At 40.0% G+C, this 27,980-nt stretch overlaps 1 protein-coding gene across 15 annotated transcripts in view; it reads right to left on the bottom strand.

Annotated features, from left to right (window-relative positions):
- rbfox3a (RNA binding fox-1 homolog 3a) overlaps nucleotides 1-27,980 on the bottom strand; it is a 216,437-nt gene that overhangs the window by 92,650 nt on the left and 95,807 nt on the right. For all 15 annotated transcript variants that reach the window (XM_089015696.1, XM_089015695.1, XM_089015704.1 and 12 more), the window contains one exon: nucleotides 11,363-11,484. In XM_089015696.1, coding sequence (XP_088871822.1) covers nucleotides 11,363-11,484 — 122 coding nt within the window. The remainder of the gene's footprint in view (nucleotides 1-11,362; nucleotides 11,485-27,980) is intronic.

Here is a 27,980-nt window from a genome sequence, read left to right on the forward strand (position 1 = left end):
TCATTGCCATTGGCCGTGATAACAAAAGAGACTTTCAACCTCAAAACACAGCCCAATTTATTTTTTTGACGGGAAAACAAGTGGAAATTTGGTTCCTTGCTCAAAGTGATGTCGAAAGGTCAATTGGTTTCACACATTTTTGCAGGTGAATATTTATTAATCCCAAAAAAATGAGGTCCTACAAAACACAGATATGAAGCAAATTAAGTTTTGGAAATAGTGACAAAGAAAATTTCCCCCTCAAAACCCCATGCATTTTAATTACTTTTAAAATGTGAATTATTTACAGCATTTTTTTAAAAAAGCTCTTTTCCTTTGACCCTCAGGGTAAGCTTGAGTTTGATAAGTGCAGGCCAAAAAAAAATGCAAATGGGAGAGAACTAAAATGAGATACAAGCCCGCAGGATTTCTTACCTATTAACAAATATACAGTCCCAAAAAGCAGCAAAAAACGTCCTTGAAGGAAATTCACATTCATTTGCTCACGGCGGTGATCATGCATGAAGTCATAAATGCTTAGAACAATGTGTGACCCAACCTCGTTACCTTCGTTGTCAAGTAATATTCCACACAGGTGTCAAATTCAAGACCAGGAAGTAAAAACATGGCGGCAGTTTGGCTTTAACCACAGGCGCTCATTTTCTGTCCCCATCTATTTTTCGTACAATACAGATGGACGCATGAATGAAGCCATCTATTGTCTGTCAGATTGTCCCCAAAACATTTCAATTGAACACCCGAGTTAAAAATGAGGTTGCCTTTAGAGACAACAACTTTGGCAAGACAATATTTTATCTTGTCACAACATTGACCTTTGCAGTCAAACACCCAAAGATAAATGATACCACGACCACCAAACAACAGAAGACTTTTCACAAACAAAATGTGGGATCTTATCACATTCTGCACAATCAGCCTAGTGACGATATCAAAAGAGGACAGACGGGGGGAAATTCCACTCGTTTTTTTATGATTTTTATTTTTTATATACTTTAATTAAATGGTATTTTATATAATTTAATGGTATTTTATTTTATTTGTATTTAATGTAGATTTATTGCATACAATTTAATGTAATGGTATTTTAATTTAATTTAATTTAATTTTTATCTTTTCAGCAACCGGCTAACACTTCAAGTGGTTCAACGGCGATCCTGGTCAGAGATGTCGAAAAGATAAGCACGTCGCGGTGGTGATCGCATGATCTGCCCCCCACCCCCACCCTCTTCACCCTTGTTGGCTCTTCTGTCAACACTTCTAATGATGGCTGCTGGCTGATAACACCTGACAGTTATAACCCCGCACCCCTTACCATTTTGCTCCCAGTCCGCGGGGTTAAAACCTCGAGTAATATCCCCCCTGCTGATACCCCTTTTGTACTCACATAAGGGATCCTTGAAATCCCCTCTTCTGCTCACCGTTTAATCTCCTTATCGGTGTGAAGATTACGGTGTGCACGACGGCAAGAAGAACGTGCACCTAAATGCCACCAGCGCCCGGTGGAAACTGCAGTTAGTGATATGAGTTGAAACATCGCCATATGTGGTTAACGTGAAGTCTTCACTTTCACTCAAGCTGGATGGGGTCTCTTATTGTTAGCTTTCCGATATGGAAATCGATTTGAAATCCTACAAACATTAACTTCTTCATTTGATAAATCGGAGCGTGTCAACATTCTCTGACGTGAGCCTACTGACAGCGCGTCCAACAACTACAACCACTTGCTCCGACTGCAACAAAAGTTGTAGGGAAGTAGATTTATTGATTTGCTAACTTCCAGACTGGGGAACCCGACTCTTTTCCGACTATCTGTGTTATTGGTACCGTGTTGAAATATTTACGAAAAGAACTTTGTGATATTTCTGCGACTTTCTTTTATTCTTTTTGTGGTCTGCAAGTGGCAGAGGAGGGCTTTCCGTCCATTGGGCACATCCACTACCATTGGAGGAATATTTTTGGGTAATAAAACTCTATCTAAAATTATGTAACATCAAATTCAACCCACTATGTATCTTTCTGTTATTTTGATGATGAAAAATGCTCATTTTAAATATGTATAACTTCATTTCGGACTCAAAGTTGACCACTCTGATCATCTAAACTCAAGTCAAGTGCATGTGATTGGATTTCATTGAAAATTCCAGGAGATTTAAGACGCCCCACCTGTGTCCTGAAGGTACAACTACTGAAGGGGAGAGGGTCAGGAATGGTACAAGGAGAATAAGAGTTGAAAGGAGGTAATCTCTATTCAAGAGCAGGCACTCATTTCACTGTCTGGGGCTCCAACAGGCCTCCCGCTCCCTGCGCTCCTCTAATCCATGCAGTCCCCTGCACAGCACACTCAATTATTTATCAGCTCATAGGCGCATGGAGAAGAGCAGAGAAGAGAAGGGGGGGAGAAGTAGCAGCAGTTTTCTTCTCTACTCATCGTTGTTGCTATTTTATTTTTCCTCCTCTTGAGCAAGCGGCCATTCCACCATGTCCGGTATGAATTATTCACACTAATGACCCCGCGGGTACCAACGAGGGGAAGGAAAACATCCCGGTCATCACCTTTTTTCCCCCTTTCCGTGTCCCCGATAAGCACCCGGATTCTGACCTGCCTTACGGAAGCTCCCTACCACACACAATCCGTTTTCTCCCCAGTTTCCTTGTCTCCACTTCCACTCTTGATGTACCTGTTCATTAGTTGCGGCAACTCGCTGTGTTTCTTTTCTTCCGGCCCTTATTATCTCCCCCACCCCTTTCACATCTTTCAGACGAGAGGTCTTTGTTCCTTTTGGGAGTCTCTGAGAGGATGGATGGATGGATGGATGGAAGTACAGTGATACCTCGGTTTTCGACCATAATCCGTTTCAGAAACCTGTTCGAAAACCGATTTGTTCAAAAACCGAAACAGCACTTTCCATTAAAATCAATGTAAAAAATCATAATCCGTTCAAAGTCTAGAAAACAGCTTTTTAACTATTTAATCGCATAGACCGGATACAAACTTAATAATAGAGGTCATGTGTAAAATTCTATAAAAACAAACTTTTATTTTCACCAATTTTTAACATCAACATTAACATCTGTACATAAACATATCTCTATCTTTCTGCCACGGGGCGTGTTGGCACCTATCCCAGCTTTCTTTGGGCAAACACAGGGCACACTAACTTTTCAAACCATCCCCTGCTTGCTTTAAAATCATACTATTCAGGAGATCTTAACCAAATATGTCAGCATTTTCGCAAAAATAAAACAACAATATTAATGCGTCGGTCACAATGAGACAACGAGGAAGACGTGACATCTAAGGAAGTGACGTATAAGGAAGCGGAGGGTAGTCGAGTGATGCATTCAGATGCGCTCAGTTTGGTTGAGAACCAAATTTAGGTTGTATACCGAGGCATACAAAATATGACATTTTTGGTTGAAAACCGAATGGGATGAGAACCGAGACGTTCGAAAACCGAGGTTTGACTGTACTTAAACTCTGTTACCGCCATGAGTGATATACCGAAGGGATCACTGCAAATCTCAGCTGAATGTTCAGAACTGCACGCTTACATTTATACATCATCTACTGTATGGTTGTTTAAGTACAACGGGCATTTATTAAGCTTTGCAAATATTGATATATATATGTGCGTGAGTGTTTATTTGTAGTGTGTGGCTGAGAGAGGGGGTTGGGAGGGGGTCAATAAGGAGTAGTGATGAAGAGGAATTGCTAATGTCAACTGCACTTGCTTGCTGCCTTGGTATCAAAGGGCCTTTGCATGCTTCATATCTGCAGACAGCCACCAGCAACAGACTCCCCATCATTAACTGCAGTACGGCGCACCGGGCCAAGGGAGATAGAGTGGTGAGAGGGAGACATAGACGATGCCCCCTGCCCCCCACCAAAAGGCAGTGAGATAAAGAAAGAGTCAAAGAAACAGAAACCAGAACTAGTGTGCAAAATGGATGTGGCAATTATTTGCCGTGAGCGTCCGTGCCTTGAAAGAAATCGGATTTATCTCAATATGTTTCTGACTGAAGGAAGTGTTGTGGGAAAAATGACGTTTTTTTTTTTCAACTGCTTATGCCTGTGATGGAGAGACGAAAGTTCCCAGTTTCTGCAAACACCTCTTAAACACCCCTAAAAATACTGTTTTATATATTTTATTTATTCATGGATTCATTAATAAAATTATACATTTCTTCATTTCTTTATTCATTGTATGCTTTTATTTATTTATTTATTTATTCAGTTATTTATGTATTTATGTACTATTTATGTATTTATTTAGTTATTTAGTTATTTAGTCATTGATGTATTTAGTTATATATTTATTTAAATGTCTTTTCCAGCACCCTTGAAGAAATTCCACCACAACTCTTAGACTTGCATTGAAAATACAGTCAATCCTCTCAACTGTACATAAAATATAACGGCAAATTCACTACCTGGCGAGGAGCTAAATAAATCAAAACTAAATCATTAACTTGTGATCTAAGGGTGCACAAAAAAAATCAACCTCAGCAATTCATGTGTAAAATATTATTTCATTAAATACATTTGCCCAACAAGGCCTCTTCCCTCTGTTATTTTTTTGAGAGACTTAAAGAGGATTAAAAAGCTCTGTAACATCACACAAAGGAATCCGAACGTACCCATCCATGCAAATCACAAGCAGCTGGGGAGATTGTCTCCACTTTTTCACTCTGTGATCATCTGCAGTTGCTTACTGTGCCAGAATCGACTGAGTCCGCAGATTTACTGCACAAGACCATTTGAGCTTCCACGTTTTGCCACCACTTTCCATCAAATCTTAAAAAAAAACAGTCAACGGGAAAGGATACTTGAACTGGAAATGTGATCTCACATTTAGATCAGCTTGTCAATTTACATTTACTAACCCAGAAATACATCATCATCTCAGCTGAGAGAAAACCAAAAAAAAAGACTTGCAAAGAAAGCACAGAGGCCAGAGCTCTTCCTTTCTTTTTTTTCTTCTTCTTCCCGTCTCTTGGTCAAACTTTATCTTGCGGAGTACGTCCTACTTCCTCAGTCTTTTCACGTTTTCCCCCCCCTCTCCTCCATCCCCCAACACCCCCCCCCCACTTCTCTCTGGGATGTAATTTTTGGCCGCGGCGTCTGCTGACAACCAGTTAATTGCCCCTGTGTTTGTGGATATGTAGCCAAGTTATAAAGTCCCTTTTATGTGTCCCGCCGCCCCCGAAGACGGTCGGTCTCCCGCTCCCGCTGACTGTGTTGGCTTCGCAGAGTTGCTTGCGGAAAAACCTCAAGCTGCATCAGCTCCACTAAAAACACAGCCTCTTCTTTGCCAAAAGGGAAAGAAAGCAAGGGAAGAAAAAAAAACAAAATGGGGGAAAGTGCTCTAAGGTGTTGCAAGCGTATCTCCCCGCTTTGCTTCTCTTCTATCTCCACTTCACAACTTTCGAACCTCTTGTCATATATATCTCCACTTTTTTTTTTGCTTTTCACCTGCCTCCTCCCTCTGCTTCCTATTATCATCCCGAGCAGCTTCGGTTCGGCAGCGGTGTTTTACGAGGGAGGCACGTGTGAGACTTTCTTCTTTTAGTGTTCCCGCGTGAAGATACAAATTTGTGGTGGGAGGTGTAGGAAGAGTTAAATAATAGGGTCTGGAGGTTGTGGTCGTAAGTACAGGTGGTCGTATGTCGAGCTGGTCGTAAATCGGATGTTACCTATATACCCAATGGGCAGATGCCCTGATAGGTCCCTGCACTAAGGCTGGGGGAGCACTAGATTATTCCCTGAAGCGAATCTGATGATGACAGTGCATGGCAAAGGACATAAAGGGACCGACGTAAAGGTTAAAATACAAGTGTGATATTAAAATTAATTCATTTCATAACTTTGCAGTTTGGAATTGGGAATTTCTCCACTGTGACACTAATAAAGGTTAATCTACAATAATATCTTCTACTAGATACTAATATATTCTAATCTAATCTGTTATAATCTAATATAATGTAATCTATTGTTATCTATTCTAATCTAATCGAACATGAACATGAATCCAATATATTGTAATCTATTCTACTCTACTGTAATCCAATTTATTCTAATCTATACTATTTTCTAATGTAATCTATTCTAATGTAATATAATCTACTTGAATCTAATATAATGTAATTTATTGTACTCTATTGTATTCTAATCCATTCTGAAGTGATCTGATATAATATAATCCAATCTATTGTAATATAATTTAATCTAATCTATTTTAATTCTATTCTATTCTATTCTAATACATTCCAATCTAATCTAATGTATTCTAACGTAGTCTCATCTAATGACCCAATACAATCCTAAATAATCTAATATAATATAATCTATTGTAATCCAATCTATTCTAATCTATACAAATCCGTTTTTATCTCTTCTATTTCATTCTTATGTATTGTAATCTATTTGACTCTAATATATTCTAATCTAATCTATTCTAATCTAATATAGTCCAATCTATTCTAATCCATCTAATGTATTCTAATGTGATCCAATCCATTTTAAAATTATCTAATCATATCTAATCTAATCAATACCCACAGTCCCTGGAACAGTTAAACTCATACAAGGCAGAAAACAAATCAGAAATTTGCATAGTAGGTAATGTAAACGGGACCACAGTGGGCCATGTAATCTAAGAGTGCCGCAGAAGTCGTTCGTTGCACTTTTTTAATGCCAAGAAAATAATGTATTAAAAAAAATCACTAAAAAATTGCCATGAAGATCCGTATCCCCGGACGCAAACTGTCAGCTCGACAGATTTAAATCAGGGAGACGAAAACAAAGGTGGCGTTTATGCCGTTCAAGTCCAACTTCCTTGAACATCAGCAACAATAAATGCATCCTTGCATCGTGGCCATAGGAGCAATTGAATGGACACATTTTCCAACAATACACTATAGATGCTGCAGGTGCACTACACTGCTGATATATGTGACTATTGAAGTGAATTGAGGGGAAAAAATGCTTCGTTATAATGTACGAATACCATTACAAAAAAGTAGTGTCATCAGCATTAGCCATCCAGACAATGACTTGATCAAAAAGCTGATGCGGTTGAGGCTCCGATGTGCTGCAGTAAGCGTATTGAGTCGGCCGCTCTGCCTGCTCAGTGTAATGCGCTCTTGAAGGCTCATCTTAAATTTGCCGTTTTACAAATTACTGCGGGTCATTTTCCCGCGCTTGTGAACTGCACCTTTTGATCATTAGCAAATTTGAAATTTCAGACTGGCAAGTTAGAAGACAATTTATTCCAAGGGGCAAAGATCTCTGGGATGCCTTAAAGGACAACCGACACATTTTTTTTTTTTTTTTTGTTTCCTTACTGATATCAGAATAACGTTTTATAGCATCTAAAATACCCAAATCAGGCAGGCTGATATATTTAGTCAAATGAAAAACACCAATAAAAATGTCCAAAAACTACTTCAAATTGAAAGTCCCGCCCCCATGTTCGTGACGTCACGCCGGAACGTCTTGCCTTGCTCGAGAATCAAAACAATGGCTTCAGATTCAGAGAAGATGCTTTCTTGTTACTCATCCAGTTATGAATATGATTCACATAGTTCTGAAGAGGAAAGCATAAATGTTTGCCATCGATTATAAGAGTCCTCCCATATCAATTCAAGCCGTCAATGACAGCAATGTAGCACCCAGAAAATGCACAAGATGGAAGCCCAAGCTCCGTTGGAAATGGGCTGATTTGTCTGCTGAGAACTAGTATGAAATAGTAGCCTTGGTGAAACACACGATTCACCATCGCGTTATTTATGTTTTTTCCTTCTAATTTCGCCATCAACACAGATCAACACGATGTTTTCAGACCAAACCAAGTACCGCAAAATGCATTGTGTGTCGCTTTCTCGGTCAGGGGCGATCCAAACGTGGCGTCACCTGGGGATCGTCATCAACTCGAAAACAAGACTTCCTGAATATTCAGCGCAAGTCTTAAAACACAAAATATAGCTATATCTGGTGGAATCTTTGTAAAATACGCTCAGTCAAAGTCATTTGAAATTATTTTACAAATTATGGACACAACTTGTCCGGTTGCGTCGGTTGTCCTTTAATTGTATATTGCAAGCGAGGAGAATTCTTATTTTACTAAATTCCAGACACAAACTTTCATCATCATCATCATCAATAATGTATTCATTTAAAAAAAAGCAACTTTGAGGTTATTTGTCAAGTCGGATGTATTGATTTTTTTCCCCCACTTGTCAGTTTGAACCGGTAAATCCTGATTAGCTTTGCGTTTACCGCTTGGGAGTGCAGGTGATATATAAGCACTTAACAGAAACGTCTCTTCAAAAGAAAAACACTTAATCTTTGTTGTTTAGTATTCAAACAAAGGCTTTCATTTTCCTCTGCGGAATTAAGTCGGGTTGAAAGTGCTCAACTTTTTATATTTTGCCGTGAAGCGAGCGTGGTGCTAAACTTCCTAAAGTCAAATATTTTATTTGTTCAGTAAACATTGTTTTTACTTGCTTTGTTTGATAATGCCTGTTTGTTCGTGTTCACTTCGCTATTCGCGGAATTTATCCAGGAATTGAAAATAAGCTGTTGTTAAAGCGCTGTATAAACCAATATGTATTGCATTGTATTCTGGACAGCCGCCCTCATTTCAAGCTCATATAACACCAGGCCCATATAATTTAGGAAGTAACTATTTTTTTCTGATGAAAGAAGATAGTCTAACGTTTCTTACGCTGCATTGAATGTTGATGTCGTCCTAAAACTCAATAGTATGTGGGTCCTGGAATATGAGTGACAATGACAAAAACCCTGACACTGGAGTGGACACAGTTTTGCACACGTCTGGCAGTGCTATCGTCCTATTTTTTCCCTGTTTTGATTGATTTGTTCTGGACAGTGCGTACCATTCTTTCTTCCAAAATCATCCTCATTCTCCAAAACCCAAAGGACGAATGCTATCGATCGATGATGTTGCTCTTTGATTGTTATTTTTTCTTGAACACGGACAATGCTACGGGGCTTGTATAAAGCTAAGGCTTCAATCACAAATATGACAAGTGTATAGGAAAGCAAAACCATCCCCCTGTCTCAAAATGAAATTTCAATTGTGAAGCCGATGAAACAAAGCTCTCTGGTATTCAACAGCTGTTAGCGACGACTCTAAATCGTTCAGATTCCCTGCAACGGTTTCATTAACTCCACCCCATCAAGAGTAATAGTCGAGCGCCGTTCTTTTAAAAACCTGACAAAAATCCCATCGCAACAATAAAGCAACACGATTGCCGCAAACAGGCCTGTCCGCAGAGAGCAAGGCTTTCATCTCATCTTCTGCGGCACAATCGTTCTTATTTTCGAGATGAGGAATTTGACGGCTGCATAACGCGGCCATTGCCGCGCCGATTTCTTTATTTATTTATTGGGGATTTTTCTGGTGTAAACAGCCAAACCGTAAAGTGCTCATAACGCTAATGATGATTATCATCATCAGCGATAAGAGCCAAGTCTTGAAGCAAAAATTACCATTAACAGAGCCTGATGCGAGCGGATAATGACCTTGCTGAACATACCCCAAATGTCTGTAACGCGATGAGATTTGCCGTTCACTTTGAAGAAGCGGGTGTGAGATGCTCGGCACCAGAAATGCTCTTTGGGATTGCATATACAGTAGTTGTGTACTACATCGATGTCATGATATTCAAGGTGGTGGTCTCAAACAACAAAGTAATCAGTAGAAAAGGGTCCAAAGTAGCAAACAAAACCATGAGTTATAAATGAGAAGATGAAACAAACCTGACAGGGTGAAATAAATAATGACCCGACACTGAATGCTTGTGCCGGGAGTCCTTTTAACTGGCACTGACTAAAACGACCAACACCTGTGCAGCTGCGGGCGGAGCCTTACATTGCCACCCGTTGGTTGCAAACTGAAACGGGACAACGGCGGTGTCAATAAAAGATTGGCGGTGGTAATATAATTTTATTTATTTATTTTTGGAATCGGTAAAAATGAACTTGGTCGATTTCGCTTAGCAACAAATCCAACTTGATTTTGACTTAATGCGACGAGGATCGCTCGCTATCCATTTTTGAATCAACTTACCTTCACATAGGTGTGCGTAGCCAATCCCACCTGTCGACGGGGGACACCCTGAACTGGTATTCGGCCAATCACAAAGTACACATAGACAATCAAGCATTCACATTGACATCAAGGGACGATTCTGAGCGTTCATTCACCTGACATTAATGTTTTTAGAATGTGGGAGGAACCCACAGAAAACCGACGTAGGCAACTTCATTCAGAAACGGCAGACCTGGAATCGAACCCTACACCTCTGCACAATGAGGCCTGCTAACCAGTCGACCACCTTGCCGTTGATAGCGACGCAGTCCATCAAATACATTTCCCCATAAACCCCCGTCAGATGACTATCAGAAGAAAACAATATGAGATATATTATAACTCCGTTGCAGCACGTCGCACAAACAAGCCGACAATATATATCCTCTGGTGTCTCCCAGCATAAGAAGGGGTGTTGGGGTGGGGGGGGGCAACATCAATATAAATCAACTATAACATTTATCAGCAGCTCGATAAAACAACAGCTTTTGCAATCAGCAAGTGACACGCGCGAGATTACAGTCTAATTCAAATTTAATTGAAACACCACCAATATTGCATTAGCGCGCGTCGAGAGGGCATCATCCGTTTGTCGAAGGTGACAAAAGCCATGTCAATACATGCATAAATAAGTAAATAATTGATGTTTGAAATTAAAAGAAATGGCTGGTCACTACTTCTTGCACCATTTTAACTCATTCACTGCCATTCACAAATTGTAAATATGATGGAAAGCGCCATTCCTGCCATTTTTTTTCTTCGTGATTGGGTGCTAATAAAGCGCTATCCATGGCCTCTGGCAATGTTTTTACTTTTCCACAAGGGGGAAGCATTTCCCTTTTTTATACATTAGCGCTTTGTTCCAGCTTCAGCTGTTGTTAAAGCGCTATATAAACCAATATGTATGTATTGCATTGCCCTCATTTTAAGCTCATATAATTCCAGACCCATATGATTTAGGATTTAACTCTCGTTCAGATTAAAGAAGACAGTCTAAGGTTTCTAATGCTGTATTGAATGTTTTTAATTGCTCATAAAACTTAATATTCTGTGGGTCCTGTAATTTGAGAGAAAATGACAAAAACCTGGGCACAGGAGTGGGTACATTTTTGCACATCTGGCAGTGAATGAGTTAAACACCCACCCGCACACCCGCGTTGGCGTTGTGGAGTTGGTGTCTAACTCTTAATGCGGCGACAACCATGCCAGCAGTTGACACGATAAGTCGAAGAAAAATGATTACTTACCAGTCTGGTGACAAGAGGAACCCCCAAATGCCACAAGTGTTCGTTGAAGAGTCCACCGTACACCACGTTCCCAAAGAGAGTAAGGGTCCCCGGTTTGCACAGACCAGTTGCTGGCTTCGTTTCTGAAAAAAATAGAATAAAATAGAAAAAAAATAAATAATAAAAATAAAATAGATCACCAAATGCAACAACTCAAGATGGCGTCTGTATCACTCAATTCCGACATCAGTCATTTATTTACGTATTTCTTTGGTTCCTCCTTGCCGACAACAAATCCTTTGCGCGGATGTCAAAATAATTTTACGTATCAGGGACATCCATCAGTAACCCAACTAAAAGGTTGGAGTTAACAATAAAAAAAAACAATGATAAAAGACTTTCGCTCCTCCATTTTCTGCGACATCCATCACACGTCCCCACTAACCGATGTCACTTTTCATATTAATTTCCAACAATGGAAAAGAAATGCTTTGTTTGTTCAAGGAATCCAGTCAGTTTATTTCTGACGTGATATCATTTCATTTTATCTGAGGGTTCAGCGCACAGGAGACAACTATTACCTAGAGATTGTAAATATATGTCAACTGTGGTGGATGTGAAAAGCTGACACACACACACACACACACACACCTGGTTTGAACTCCAGATTGTGTTATTTAAAAAAAAAAGGATCAAGACAAATACGTCAAATCACAGTCTTTTCCACCATTAACTGCCATTAACAATTGTATTCATGAATTGAAAATAATGACGTAGAGCGCCATTCCCGAATTTGTACCGGTTTTGTTTTTTTTCTTGTTTGGGTGCCGATAAAGCGCTGGCCATAGCCTCTGGCAGGTTTTTTCCCTTCCACAAGGGGGCAGCTTTTCCTTGTTTTCCATGTTAGTTCTTTGTTCCATCTCCAGCTGTGGTTAAAGTGCTATATAAATGTATTGCATTGTATTTTGGAGAGCCACCCTCATTTCAAGCTCATATAACTCCAGACTCATACAATTTAGGAATTAACTCCTTTTTGCAGATGAAAGAAGAAAGTGTAAAATTTATAACCCTGTATTGAATGTTTATGTAGTCCTAAAACTAAATATTATGTGGGTCCTGGAATTCGAGTGACAATGACAAAAACCCTGGCAGTGGAATGGACACATATTTGCAGTGAATGAGTTCATGTACATAATACATAATAAAGAAGGAAAAATAAGCAAATGAGATAGTGAGGTTGCACAAGTGTGCACCCCCTATTATTATTATCATTGTCAATGAAGAAGATGGAAGATGACGTGATGACGAACGTCCACACAAACTGCTCATTTGAGGAAAGTAGCTACGTGGAGCTTGCAATGTTCCTCTTCGCTCGCTGCAATGAAGAGAATTGAATTCAGTTTCCACCTGAATAAGTAGAGCTGAGGTTGTGATTTGCATTCCAAGTGTCAATCGATCAATGTGGCCAGCAATAATTTATCCTCATTAGCTAGGCCACCTGTTCAGGATGATCGCGTTCGGTCATTGGGGTATTCTTACCAAGCAGTCTTGTTGGTACATACTATATTTGTTTCATTCATTCATATTTACAGCGCATAGTAAAAGTTAACATGGCGTTGCCTGCATTCATCTCCAGATTGACATCTCATAGCGACGGAATAATTGCGAGTGCGGTGAGGCAGCTCATGCTGTAAAACAATCAAAATAAGGGAAATTCATTCAATGCAATACATTCACCGTTGGTATTTGGGTGGATATTTTGCACCTCTTCGTGGACTCGCACTCTGAGTTGGTCTTATATAGCTCTCACACTTTTTTCCCTTTTCCTGAATAAAAAAAAAAAACTAAATAAAATAAAATCTATGCTGACTACCATTTACCAAACACTTGATCTGCACGTTTGCAGAAACAAAGCGGCAAACCAAACTCATTCTCCTCATCCAAAAGACAAAATCCCCAATCAAGGTTTCACAGCCCATCAAACCGTGCAGTGGATTTGTCAGCACTGTTACTAATAACTGCAGATGAAAATCGTAAAGGTCAATAAAAACCTACGGATGAGCTGCTGCGATCCGCCATTACCAGCCAGCCATCTAGAAACAAATATGACGAGGACAGCATCTTAGCTCGGTTCGACAGAGATTTATAACGCATATCCAGCGCAACCCGCTGCCCCAAATCAACCTTGTGAAGATACTCCAATGCTGATTTTGAGGAAGTCTGTTACTTGTTTGGATCTACTCAAGTAAAACGCATTTTTACTTTACAAGTTCCAAAAATATGACCCCATATAACCATTTCATCACCTCCCCCAAGTAAGCTTGCAAGGCTTCATACGTTAGCTTTCAGCTTGTTTACTTGACCAAAATTTTCGCTAATTTCAAAACATGGCAGAAATAATCATTCCGCTGGGACCCAATAGGAGTCCATAAAAAGTGAGGTTGAATGAGTCTGATGTCGAAACGCCTCTACAGCAGCGATTGGGCAACTCTTAGCCATATTATGATTAAGAAATATATGCCAACAATTAAAATTAATCAAACAAAATAAATGGAATATCCATCTTGTTTGAATACAAACAAAATAAACATAATCAAACACCCATTGATGGTTTTTAAGGTATATAATATTTGTAACTTTTATTTATTATTTTTATTATTTTTGAAAGTGATATAATACCCAACATTTTTTACATTTTTTACATCATTTATTTATGTATTTATTTATCTGTTTATATGTGTGTATGTATGTATTTATTTATTTGTTTATCTATGTATGTTATATTTATATGTAAGTATGTATACATTTATTCATTTATCTATTTATGTATATATGTATGTATGTACAGTACATATGTATGTATGTATTTATTCATTTATATATTTCCGTATGTATGTAGGTATGTATGTAGGTATGTATGTACGTACATACACATTTTTATTTGTTAATGCATGCATGTATGTATCAATTAATTTATTTATGTAAGTATGTATGTATGTACACTCGGTATGTGTGTATTTATTTTTTTATCAGTTTATTTATTTGTTTATCTATTTATGGATGCATGTGTGCATGTATGCATGTATGCATGCATGCATGTACATACATATGTATTTATTTTTTATTGATTTCTCCAAAAGGCATATTTACTTTTCCGCAGTGACATAATGTGCCAATATGCGATTCAAAGCGACGCGGATGAGCTCCCAATCACAAAAGGGCCTCGACAAGGCGTGCGGATGAAGTAATACGATTCAATTACACCCGTCCAGCTTTCCTCGTGGTACACGCGCACGTACTTTCGCGCACGCAAAACGGCGGCCCAATAAAACAGCACTTAATTGGCCAACACGCGAGCGGCACTCTCAATGCACAACTTTTATTTGATACAGGCTGCACTCCAAAAAATGAGGAATTTCTTTGCATGGTATCTGAAGAGGTTTGTTTTGGATGCGAGCAGGCTCCAAGATGTTTTTTTGGTTTACGAGGAGGCTAGCAGCATTTTGTCAGACCGCCGCTGAAGACCATGCGTGGAGGTGTGTCATTTTCTCCTATCAGTATAATCTGGCTGACCTTGATTCACTTTGCCACAGTTTGGCTTCGGGACTTCAACCCACCTGGCTCGTTGCAATTCAACTTTTGCTTCTTCCCTTCATTCTCTCTCACTTTATTTTTCTTGGGACTTTTCTACCATGGCGCTTTGTCTTTTTTTCCCCCATCTGAACATTTCCATTCTTCTGCCATCTCCTCCTTTCATCCGTTCCGCTTTCATGGTATTTTCTTTTCGTTTCATTGTCCCTCGCCGTGCGCTCTCTTGTCATGATTATCGTAGCGCCTTAGTTACCATTTTTGATACGTATTGGATACGATTCCAGCCTTGATCCGCGTCCTTCACTTTTCTTGCCGTTCACCTCGTGCGTCCTTGTCTTTCATCTTGTCAAACGTCTACCGGCGTACTTTCTTCCCCTTTTTGCCATGTGTTTTTGACTTTTTCATTTGCGGGTGCTCCCATCGAATTTTGAAGTTTCCACCCCCGTAACTTCATCTTTTGAATTAAACGGCACTTTTTCTATCTTGCCCTTTTCTGTTCATCAACATCGGCAATCAATTCCACGGTGTCTGCGTTGACTTTTATGCGATGCATTTAATTCGTGAGACTTCCTGGCATCATCTCATTATCAAAGCACTTCGTAAGCATCCAATCAGCTGGCTCATTGTGTTCTAAAACGTCTGAGTTTCGCTTCAACTTTGTGCCGCGTTTTCTTCCGCCATTCTCTCGCATTTTCTCTTGGCTCCTCACCAGAGACAGCTGGTTTAGGTGAGCCTGCCTGTTCCTGTCGGTTTAACCAGCTTGGCTGCCCGGTCGTCATGGCTTTGATCCACCACCAACTGCCGAAGGCCTTGGAGCGCTCAACATCCTTCCACCGTGGACCCCTGCCTGCTAATAGGGGCTGCGGGTGATGTTCAGGAATATATTCGCCGGAATTCACAGAGGCGAAGGTACAGGAAAGAGGTTGCATGATGGCATGGTGGGACCACTCTATTGCAGCAGATTTGGCAAACGGAAAAAGCACCGTAAAGTAGCCAAATTGCAAAATTTGAATTGGAAGCAGCAAGGTGTGGGTTTTCAGAGTGGAAATCAAAACATGGGTACGGTCAAAATCAACATTTGAGCTTGTCAAGATGACGCGGGATGGGCATTTGCGGGATGGGCATTTGCTTGTAACACATTTAAACCTACCTACCTACCCATCCATCCATCCATCCATCCATCCATCCATCCATCCATCTGGGTCCATCCATGGGTTTAACCCTAACACGTATTAAATTGAATGTTTTTTGGGGTGATGCTATGGTGATGTCACTGTGGAATGGTCTAGTTACTAGACTGTAGTATATGATTGCATCATATTTGGGAAAATAAGCAATATCTGGGAACCCAAGCAAGATTGGTGTCTTTTGTTACCATTTTCACAGTACAAAGCTTCCGGTGTGTTTTTTTTTGTTATACAGTAACTGTCCTGCACTAGATTGTTGTGTCACACACACCGTCACATATAGTCACATGTCCACCAAGAATCCACAGACACAGGGGTTATTTTCGTAAATAAAATAACATAAAAATAATACATATTTTCTGACAGCAACAAGCTTGGGCAATCCCACTGTTGCCTCTGTACAAAGGAGACACGGCTTTCATCCGCTGGTCTTAAGGCCTTGTCATGAGAACCCAAAATCGCACGTGGACACGGTGTAAGGGCAGATGTGGTTTAAATCCAATTTTTACACAGAAAGGAAAATGGCCTCTGTCAACAGCTGTTTTGCGCAGATTCCCAGCGGGTTGGGTAGGGGCTGCTAGTACAAGTTAATTGTGTTGGCTTCTTCTTATGTTGCCTGTTTATTCCGAGTGCTAAGTCCTACAAAGCCTGCTAACAGTAAAACAATTAGATTAGCATAAATATGGTTAATTATACATGCAGATTTAAGGCCCCGTGTTTTGCAGTGGGGAGAAAATGCCCTGAATTATTCACAAAGTACAAATATTGCCAAAATGAGATTGTTAAAAAGGCAAAGCAAAAAGGAACTGATTATGGTATGGTGGCCAGGGAATGAGCCGTATGTTTCTGTCGACGGCGGTTAAACTTTGCTAAATTGATTACACCGTGTTGGTAACACAGGTTTCAAAAAATGCAGGAAAATATTACTTAGAATCATTAAAAGGGCATTTGGTCATTAGGAAAATGCATGTATTTGTATATGCCGGCCGTATGTCTCACACATTGGCAATCGCCAAATTAAATTGCATATTTTATATTTTGGCATATTATTTTCCATTCATTTTAAAGACACTTAACTCATTCACTGCCATTAACGAATTTATTCGGGGATTGAAAATATGACATAGAGCGCCATTGTTTTTTCTTGTTTGGGTGGCGATAAAGCGCCGGCCAGGTTGTTTTTTTCTTTCCACAAGGGGCAGCATTTCCATTTTTTCCATGTTAGCGCTTTGTTTCAGCTTCAGCTGTTGTTAAAGCGCTATATAAACCAATATGTATTTATTACATTGTATTTTGGACAGATGCCTTCATTTCAATATCATATTACTCCAGACCTATATACTTTAGGAATTTACTATTTTTCCTGATGAAAAAAGAGAGTATAAGGTTTGTTACGCTGCATTGAATGTGTATGTAGACCTAAAACTCAATATTAAGTGGCTCCTGGATGTCGAGTGACAATGACAAAAACCCTGGCACTGGTGTGGAAGCATTTTTGCACATGTCTGGCAGTAAATCAATTAAAATGTTTACATAATTAAATATAGCTACGGATAAAACAGTCATTGCAAAAATAGTTTTTTTGTGTTTTCTATTGGAGTTGTTCATGTGTTACATCCGCATATGAGATCACAGACTGCGCACACCTCGTGTCATGGTTATGCAAATGGCTAAAAAAAAACATGTGAGCGCAAATCCATATTTACATTTCATCCTCATCAAGGAAACAGCCATTGCGAAATTGTTCGACTGCTTGTGCACGCAAAGAGTGCAAAGGCAATCATTTACACTTGGGCTATCTGTCCAGGATTCATCTAACCTCATATAGGATAAACCAGAGCCATAGTAAATTTATGATGATGATGAAGGATGATGGGAGATGAGTGGAATTAGTGACCGGTCCTCAAGGGCCCATTACTATCCTGCATGTTATAGATGTTTACCTGATTCACATAATAGGCTCATCAGCAAGCTCTGTAGGTGCTTGGCGGCTTTGTTTTTAATCACACATTCCAAATAGGATGCCGAGCATATTATTAACTCATTCACTGCCAGACCATGTGTAAAAATGTCTCCATTGCGGTGCCAGGGTTTTTGTCATTTTCACTCAAATTGCAGGACCCACAGAATATTTAGTATTAGGAGTACATAAACATTCAATGCAGCATAAGAAACCTTCGACTCTCTTTTTTCATCAGAAGAAAATAGTTAATTCCCAAGTTATATGGGTGTGGAGTTATCTGAGCTTGAAATGGGGGCAGTTGTAAAAAAGGCAAATGCTGCCAATTCAAGGGAGGAAAAAACATTGCCAGAGGTCTGACAAGCACTTTATCGGCACCTTTGCACAAGAAAAAACAAAACCAGAACAAATTCGGGAATGGTGCTCCACGTCATGCTTTTCAATTCCCAAATAAATTCGGAAATGGCAGTGAATGAGTTAAAAGTACATCACCCAGGAGCTTTATCTACAGTTAGTGAGGGACTGACTTCGCACCATTGGTGTGCAGCATCACAGTTCCATTCTGCTCCACCATGTTTGTTTTGAACTGCGAGCTCTAGGAACTATATCCTACAGATACAGAAACAGATGGGTAGTTGTCTGGAAGAGAAAAGCAACAGTTTTAAAGAGCTTTGAAATGGATTGGTCACAGTTTTAGAACTGTGATGAGAGAAAAAAAAACAATTTACAAAGTAACACATTAACTGGTAGTTAAGAGGGGGAAAAAATGTCTGCCTTACGAGCGAGAGGCCAACGATCACAGCAGTCCAACACTCTTTACTCTGCGCGCCATCGGCAATTAACACTAATTATGATGAGAATTAACTTGGCTTTTACCAAATGAACATTTACATGTCGTGTTAAGTATTCATGTGTTTTTTTGGGGCTCATTCTTCCATTAGTCGAACCAGCTAATTTGTGGGCAAACATGAACTCAATTGGGTGCGCTTTGTTTACGCATCTGTCCCCTTGAGGTCCAACAATGAAACCGATCAATATTGAACATATCCAACTCGAATATGAGGCAACCTTGGTACACTCAGCTTAAAAGCCACACACAACACAAACACCGACACCCGCGTGCGCGACTTTATGCTGCCGATGAGAGCAATAATACACAAGGTCAAGGGAGCCGTAGCTTGGAGGAGCGCTTGGCGATACATACATGTAGTCTGTCTAACGCTTACCCCGGGGGAAATCATTAAATCCATAACACCGGGATGTATGTGCATCATTGGATCGACTGAGTGTGTCATGTACGACTGTGCGTGTGTATGTGTGTGTGCGCGCGGGTGCGTGACTGTATTCAATGTGCAGCGCTGAGGGACCAAGGGGGCCACGGCTAGTCATTTCATGCATGAAATGTTCATCCCATTGGTCTTAAAGAGAGAGAAAAAAAATCAACCTTGGAAGGATGCACCGACTGAGGAAGCGACGGAGCGCCGAGAGCTACGGGGAGGAACGGCAAAAGCAGGGTAATGTATTACAAATGGGCTTAATTTTAGATTCCGGGGGTAAAGAAAGGAGCACGTCGCTATTCTCACTTCAGCTTTAAAACCACACCGCAGCAAATAAAAAGTGGGCGTCTACTTTTGGCGTGCCTGCTTTCCTGAGGCGCGTTTGTGCAACGTCTCTCTCTCTTTTTTGTTTCTCCAGTACTGCTCCATTACCAGCCGCACCAAGTGATTGAGGAATTCTACGGTAATGGCGATGCGGGGCTGCCCTGGTTGCCAGCTGGCTCACGTCATGACTGATGGTTTGCGTATGCGCTTGGGTGTGTATGGGTGTTTTTTGGGGGGGTCCGGGATTATCAGATGAAAAGAGCTTGTGTAATTAAGTTAAATGCCATTAAATAAACATATGTGTGTAAATATTAACTCATTCCTGAATTTATTCGGGAATTGAATATATGACGTAGAGCGCCGTTCCTGAATTTGTGAGTCTTTTTTTCATTCTCGTATGCCAATAAAGCGCTGGCCAGACCTCTGGCAATGTTTTTTATTCTTTTCCACAAGGCTGCAGCATTTCCTTTTTTTTCATGTTTGCGCTTTGTTCCAGCTTCAGCTCTTATTAAAGTGCTATATCAACCAATATGTATGTATTGCATTGTATTTTAGACAGTTGACCTCATTTCAAGCTCATATAACTCCAGACACATATAATTTAGGAAATAACTTTTTTTCTGATGAAAGAAGAGAATCTAATGTTTTTTTTCACACCGCATTGAATGTTTATGTAGTCCGAAAACTCAATATTCTGTGGGTCCCGTAATTCAAGTGACAATGACAAAAACCCTGGGACAGGAGTGGAGACATTTTGGCACATGTTTGGCAGTGAATGTGTTCAGGATTCTGAAACTGGCATCTCCATATCATGACTAGTTCTTCATAATCAATATCAGATAAAGCAAAAAAAACAAACAATCAAGCGTACGCAAATGAACGTATTATATCCGTTCCTCATTTAACCTTTAAACTCACCAGTGGTCATTAGATAAACTGATCTGGTGTGGATGAAGAAGATTAGCTGAAATGCCTTCGACCAAGTAAATGTTGATCATTCCTTTTGATACATCCAAACGAAAAAAAAAGAGCCACCGGGGTATCTTTTTACGCAATAATGATTCAGTGGATGACAGGATATATGTGTAATTACTGGAAATGGCTCGCAGACAGAAGACATCATATCACACATGGCAGCAGCTGGTAATTAGCTCTAATTAGCTTCTGGCTGGCATTCAGAGAGTACACAGCATTGATTATTGTTGTGACGCTGCTCTAAATGAAAAGCAAACAAATCTATACTTCGTTAATGCGACCAGATAGCTTGGCGACTCTTTTGTCCACTGGCGGGCTAAAGCATGGGATGTTTTTGAGGTTGAAAAGGGGGACTGATAGTGGTTGACAAAATCTATTTCACCCAAAAAAAAAGTGGGCGTGGGGGAATCCCTTCTTTACTGCCGAAAATACTTCAACTGCATTAGTGCGTCTTCATGTAACGACAGGAAGGAAAGGTGACGAAAGGTCAGTACCCATCTGAGCTCTCCGCCGTCGTATGTGTGCCGGCGCGTGCTCGGGAAAACAAAGGAGTCCAAGCGGCAATGTGGACAGCAAATCAATAGTAGACTTACTGCCTCATAACTGGTCTGGTTAGGAACTCAGTCTCCATCACCGCTCGCTCTCATCGCGGAGAGGAATAGGCGAGGGAATGCTGTGGGTGGGGGTGAAGGGGAGCAGACTCCTTCTTTTTTGGGAGGGGAAATGCATTGAAAGAATAAGAATTGCCCCGTGTTGTACAGTAGTGATGTCATACGCCATTGATCAACAGGCGCTCCCCAACTTACGAACATTCAAGTTACGACTAACAGTACATACGAACATTTTTGCAGGTACAGTATGTCTAAAAATGTTCGCACAAAGATGCTGTAAGTTGGATTTTGTATTGAACGCCTTTTTCCGGACAAGCTCACTTGCGATTGGCTGCGTAGAGTATGTGGGTGGGGAGAAAATCCCTCCCAGTTGACGCTCCAGGAGGACGTGATGCATAATAAAAAGTAATGGCTGCTGGCATGTAATTCAGTAATGGCGTGCTAGCAGCTTCAGTAATGCTTACTGAAGACTGTGTTTTATACATCACTGTTCAGTGTTTGACTTAAACATACATTCCATAGAAAATAGAGCACTGAAGCAACTTACGAACACATTCACCTGACGAACAACCCCCTCAGAATGTATCTTGATCGTAAGGTAGGGAGTGTCTCTATTCAAAGCAATCCGATCTGAATTGACGCATACAAAGACTATTGTTTTTCTTTTCTTCTTTAATCTACTGGTTTCAAGCGATTTGGTTGGACGTTTTGCTTTTAGAACGAGTCATTTATCTGTCTCGCCTCGACCATACGAGGAAAAAAAATCCCCCATCAGACGACTGCTGTTTTCCCATTACGCCCACAGCTGGGAAGCTTCCCATTTGCCCACTGGGCTCTTAGATCCATGTCCTGCCGAGCTCCTGTGCACCAATAAGGAAAGCTGTTAAGGGGTTGTAATTGACTTCATCAATTAACGGACAGACAGAATGCGGATTTCTCCACACGGATGCCCGTCATGTGAGTGTTTCTACCACTTGAGAAACCAGGATTGCATCTCTCACATTTGAATGACCAATATGAACACATTATTATTAATTAAAATCATACTGGGTTTATAGTCTATTATATCATATAATTACAAAAAATAACCCATTCCATTATCATTTTCATGGACATGGTGGTTTTCTATCTCTTTCTTCCTGCCCCCCTGGCTTGTGTGATAAAAGCATCCGACCAAACTTAAATGCCCCTCCTGATGAATCACTTCATAGTGGGAGAGTATTGTGCAGAAATCGTCCAACATTCATCTCAAGCACAATATGTGGCAGCGCAAAGCAGTGCCTTTGTCAGTGCTAAATGTCTGGCGGCACCCAGAAAAAAGGGGGGGAAAAAGCCAAGTTATAAACTGTAACAGATGTTCTTGCTTGTTGTACCATTGACATCCAAGATGGCTGCCGTGGGTGTGTGTGTTGGTACAGTCTAAAACAACAGCTGGCTGACAGTCACAAATGAGTAAACAAAGGCTGTGCGACGTCGTCATCTATTATGGCATAAGTAGGCATTGCAATTATTGTGGTCTGTAAAGAAAAGAGTATGGAAAAGGGGGTAAGTGGGGGTGTGCATGTGCATTCTGGCTGTTGAAAGGGGGATAATATTAATTTTAAAAAAAGGACAAACACCTGAGCGAGACATATTGAATACATTGAAATCAATGATGTTGAATCCCCTGTTGTGACAAGTGCCTCAAGCACTCAAGTCGGCTGCACGCGCCGAATTCCGCATGTGCTTAGAACGCGGGAATTTCACGCCAGAAAAAAAAAAAACGGATAAATAAATAAATTCTCTAAGTGCTTACAGCGCAAACATTACATTTGGCTTTCGGCAGTTGCAAAGGGGGGCAAAAAAGGTACAGTGTGAGTGCATGCAGACAAACTTTTGCTAATCAAACAGAAGACAACTGTGATTGTGGCACGCCGCAAAAAAATCTGCTGAGCATGAATTAAACTTCGTTAACTCTTATTTGAAGCTTGCCAAGCAGGACTTTGTGGGATTCCATCAACACCACAGCTACAATGTGTGACGGGAAGTAATAAGATGACACCATGAAACAACATGATCTTCAAAGAGTCCAAAATTGATCAAAATGGTAAAGAATCGCAGCTTGCCACCTCCTGGATATTAAAAAAATGGATATTTCACACTTAAATCATTCAAAATGTGCAAAAATGTGTCCACTCCAGTGCCAGGGTTTTTGTCATTTTCACTCAAATTGCAGGACCCAGAGAATATTGAATTTTCGGATGACATCAACATTCAATTAAGCACAAAAAACTTTGAAATCTCTTCTTTTTAAAAATCATGGAGTGAATCTACAGACACTCTCTTCAATCCATAATATCCAACACTCCCTTCAGCCTTTGTAACTCAAACCCGCACGTTCTCTGCACATAGGGGAAGTAAATTATATTGCTGTCGCTGTTCCGCGATTTCAGGGACACGTCTATTCAATATCTGTAATAATGGTAACGCCATGAAAAAGGCGGCGCGCTTCGGATTGGGTCGAGGCACACAAGCGGCGTCGTTCATTAGGAAGCGCCCGGTTTGAATTGGGACTGATTAGTCGTATTTCTTCACTGGTACTCCCACTCAGGTAAATTTGTCATCGGTGGCATCAAGACAATATCCTTTGCGTGTCCTCGTAGACAATGGATATAGAAAATATGTAGATGCGCTCCCAGAAGCCCGTTGTTGATAAATAGTTCGATTTTGCATGAGTGCACACAAGGCAAGGTGGTAGAAAGAATAGTTGGGGAGATCAGCATACTGTAACTTCAATGAAAAACAGCAATTGAGGAAATGAGCCGAAAGGAAAACCACAATGCATTGACTTTTAAAAAGTTTTGGAAGGAATCCCATGAGGAATGTCACTTTTTGTTTGTTTTTTTTTTTAATATTTTAGGATTAACACGTGAAAAATAAACTTTCATTAAGTCAGTGCGACAAAAATACCCCAAAATAAGCATAAATGTTGAAAAAGCAGCATTTTTTTAACTCATTCACTGCCATTCACGAATTTAAATTGAAAATATAACAAAGCGCCATTCCCGAATTCGTTCAGGTTTCGATTTTTCTTGCCGGGGTGGCGATAAAGTGCTGGTCAGACTTCTGGCAATATTTTTCCCTTCCACAAGGGGGAAGCATTTCCCTTTTGTTCCAGCTTCATCTGTTGTTAAAGCGCTATATATACCAATATGCAATGTATTTTGGACAGGGGCCCGCATTTCAAGCTCATCTAACCACAGACCCATATGATTTAGGAAATAACTTGTTTTACAAATTCAATAACAGTCATTATTCTTGACTTCAGATTTGAAAACGAGTTATTAACTCTAACTTTATTCGGGAATTGAAAAGTGTGACGTGGAACGTGATTGCCTAACTTTTTCGGGTTTTTGTTTTTTTTCTTGCATGAGTGGTGATAAAGCAATTTCGGGGGTGCCGATAAAGCACGAGTCAGACCTCTGTCAATGTTTTTTTCCCTTCCACGAGTGGGCAGCATTTGCCTTTAGTCCATGTTAGCACTTTGTTACAGCTTCAGCTGTTGTTAAATCACTATATAAACCAATATGTATGTATTGCCTTTTGGACAACCGCCCCTATTTCAAGCTCAGATAACTCCAGACCTATATACAATAATTTATGAATTAAGTAATTTTTTTCTGATGAAAGAAGAGAGTCTAAGCTCCAAAAAGCTAGAAAAAAGTTCATTCCTCTCCCTCGACTCATTTTCCCGTTGCAAATTTGTACAAGCGGACACCGTTGCTTTAATGATGTCGTGTTTGGTAAGTGACTTTGGCCACAGCTGTACATACTCATTGTTGTCGTAGCGCCAGTGTATGTGGCCACATTTGTGCCCAGTCATCACTTGTAAGATATGCAAGAGGCCAAAGAAGGTGCGGGGAGGAAGCCTTCATTAATTTATCTATCTGCTCTGTATTTAACAAGCGCTACATGTGCTGAGGAGGCACGCGCCCAACACAAAGGTTTGGCACAGTCATTAAACGTGCACAGGCATAGCGAGGCTAATCAGTTGACCTTTGCTTTTCTTCTACTGGGCATTGGGGGGGGGGGGGGGGATATCTGCAGAGGATAAGTCCATTTGTTATTTCATGTGATTTATGAAGGGACGGTTAATGGAGAGAATACTCAGAACAAATAGCGCTTGGGGTCCAACCACAGTCCAGTCAAGGTATTGATCCTGGATTGGTTTATTTATTGCCATGGTTCTGTCACCAAAATGTTGCTTCACAATAGAGCAAGTAGGAGGCTCGGTATTTGCAGTGCACATCTTGTCACGGTGCTATCGTCCAAAAATATCGGAACAGTGAGGTCATAGTAGACCATAAACAGTTGCTATTTGCTACAATGAGGAAGGCCTCAAAGTCGCTTGAAGAAGGAAAAAGGTCAAATATAATAAAAATAATAATAATACATTTTATTTATAAGCGCCTTTCAAAACTCTCAAGGACACTGTACAGTCACAATTCTTGGTGAATGACTGAGATGATTTATATTTTCTTATTTCAAGTCAAAGGAAGTCTTTAAAATAATAGTTAGCGTCTCAAATTACGGTTTTGAGTCAGTCTTTTGGTTTTATATCTCGTTGCTGGGTTGAAATATTAATCAAGGGTTTAAATTTGCATTTGAAGCGTGATTCATTGTTTCATTTGCTGAGACATCATTTTTGACCCTACTGCAATGGTTGTTCTTAAGTATTGCGTTGATTTTATTTGAGTTAAGTAGTAGATTGACTGTCAAAAAAAACTTTTTTCTTCACCTCAACTTTTCTGTTGACAGTCTCTCATCCGACGAAGAAAATTGTAACAATAGGAAAATATATCGACTGTTTACATCCACCCCCCCAAGGACCCAATCCTCAACAAATATTTCCTCCCTCCATACTGTCTGTCTACTAGGTAGCATCGAAGTCATGTTTGGACCCCGTCTCCAGTGGCTAGGCAGTAATGAGCCCGATGATCGGAATGCGAGGTTCAGAGTCAGCAAAGAGATCATTGTGTCCATTTATTTTAAAGCTTGTCAGGAGAACGAAACACACAATAAATAGATATATAAAAGTTTGGGTAGAGCTAAAACATTAAAAATGATAAAAAACACGGGAGCACCTATGGATGACAAGAATGGGGTGCTGAAGTTTGAGAACATTAAATTAATTGGGATCAAGTAGAAGTAAAAAGTTTTTTTTCTCAAATAATGCATCTTCCAAGAGAATAGCAAAATAGGGTGGTCAAAATTGAATAAACAGCGACAAGATGTTTGCTAGACGGCAAAAGATGCCAAAGAAGGTACCAAAAGCAAAATAGCTCACAGAAACAACCTAGCTAATTTTAAATTTAAACTGACCAGAAATAAATCTGCATTAAACATGTCAAATAAAACCAAAAGAAAATAAATATCATCCACACAAGGAAGTCAATAACTACTTTCCTTCAAGCCTCCATGCAATACAAATGCCTCCTGACCAAAGCATTTTGCTGAATTTCCCATTTGGGCACATCCCGTTCAAGCGTTTTCAATCCACAAACACAGAAGGGAACGTTAACTGAACATGGCTCCTGTGAAATGACATTTTCAGCAACTTCCATCTTAACGATGACACTGTATTAAAAGAAAATAAAAACATACAGTACCGTAAACTAACCTTGTAAAGGCTTTTTAAAGCGGGAGTAGATATAAAGTTGTCTCGTCTCTAATCACGGCACTTGTTCATGGTTTGTCTTTCCAAGTAAATAAAAACGAGAACTTATTTGGAAGCTATTTCATCCTGGAGAGAAAATGAGCAACACATCGCTTCTATAATTATTCAACGAGTTTGCCCAGACGCATAGGAAATTAGTATCATAAATAAAAGGAATAAAAAACAGTATCATGAAAAATCCCTACGCTGTAAGAAGGCATGTGACATGTGAATGACTAAAGCGGCCATCTTTGCTTAAGATTGAAAATGGAGCAACCCATAAATCTGAATAAATGTTTAAAATCGTCAGGACTGATGACATCATCGCAACATTCTCCATCACGTGTACGCCTTTGATTGTGATTTTAAGGAAATGTATCATTTCAGGAGGAAAAAAAAACCTCTCTCATGGGATGCACAGTGGAGGTCCCCAGATTGTTTTCCATGATTCTCTCCCTCGCAGGTTCAAACAGATTCCTCGTCACCACAAAATGGGTTCAAAAAAAGTTTCAAGTGATGGAGGCAAACACTGTCTTATACTAAATCGATCGCAGGGATACTTTTTGGGAAGTCAGATTACTTTGATTTAAGTCTTCCAAAGTGCATGGAAATTGAATGAGTGGGAGGTGGGGTGGGGATTATCTGCCTGTCCTGCGCAATATTGCGTTGAAAACAAAGGTATAGCCGGCAAGACTCCTTCTTGTGATCGGCTTAGTCATTCAGAAACTTGAAAATTACATTTCTGAGTAGACAACAAAGCTGTTTTGGGAAAAAAATAAAATAAATGTGTCTACGGTGCACATTTTACCATCAGCCATCCCCATATTGCACGAATAAGCTTCGCTACACAAGATACCAAACAATAGATAATTATAATAATTTTCAAGTTCATAATTTTCAAGTAAAGTATATCCCGAAATGGTAGTTGTACAATCTCTATGATGGATGGCTCCTTTATTTTCTTCACTATTGGCACGAGAAGAGCTCAAGTCCAATTAAAAACACAATTGCGCTTGTTA

Source organism: Hippocampus bargibanti, linkage group LG15 (assembly GCF_051943395.1).
Source record: "Hippocampus bargibanti isolate YZ-2025 linkage group LG15, ASM5194339v1, whole genome shotgun sequence".
In the NCBI taxonomy this organism is placed as follows: domain Eukaryota; kingdom Metazoa; phylum Chordata; class Actinopteri; order Syngnathiformes; family Syngnathidae; genus Hippocampus; species Hippocampus bargibanti.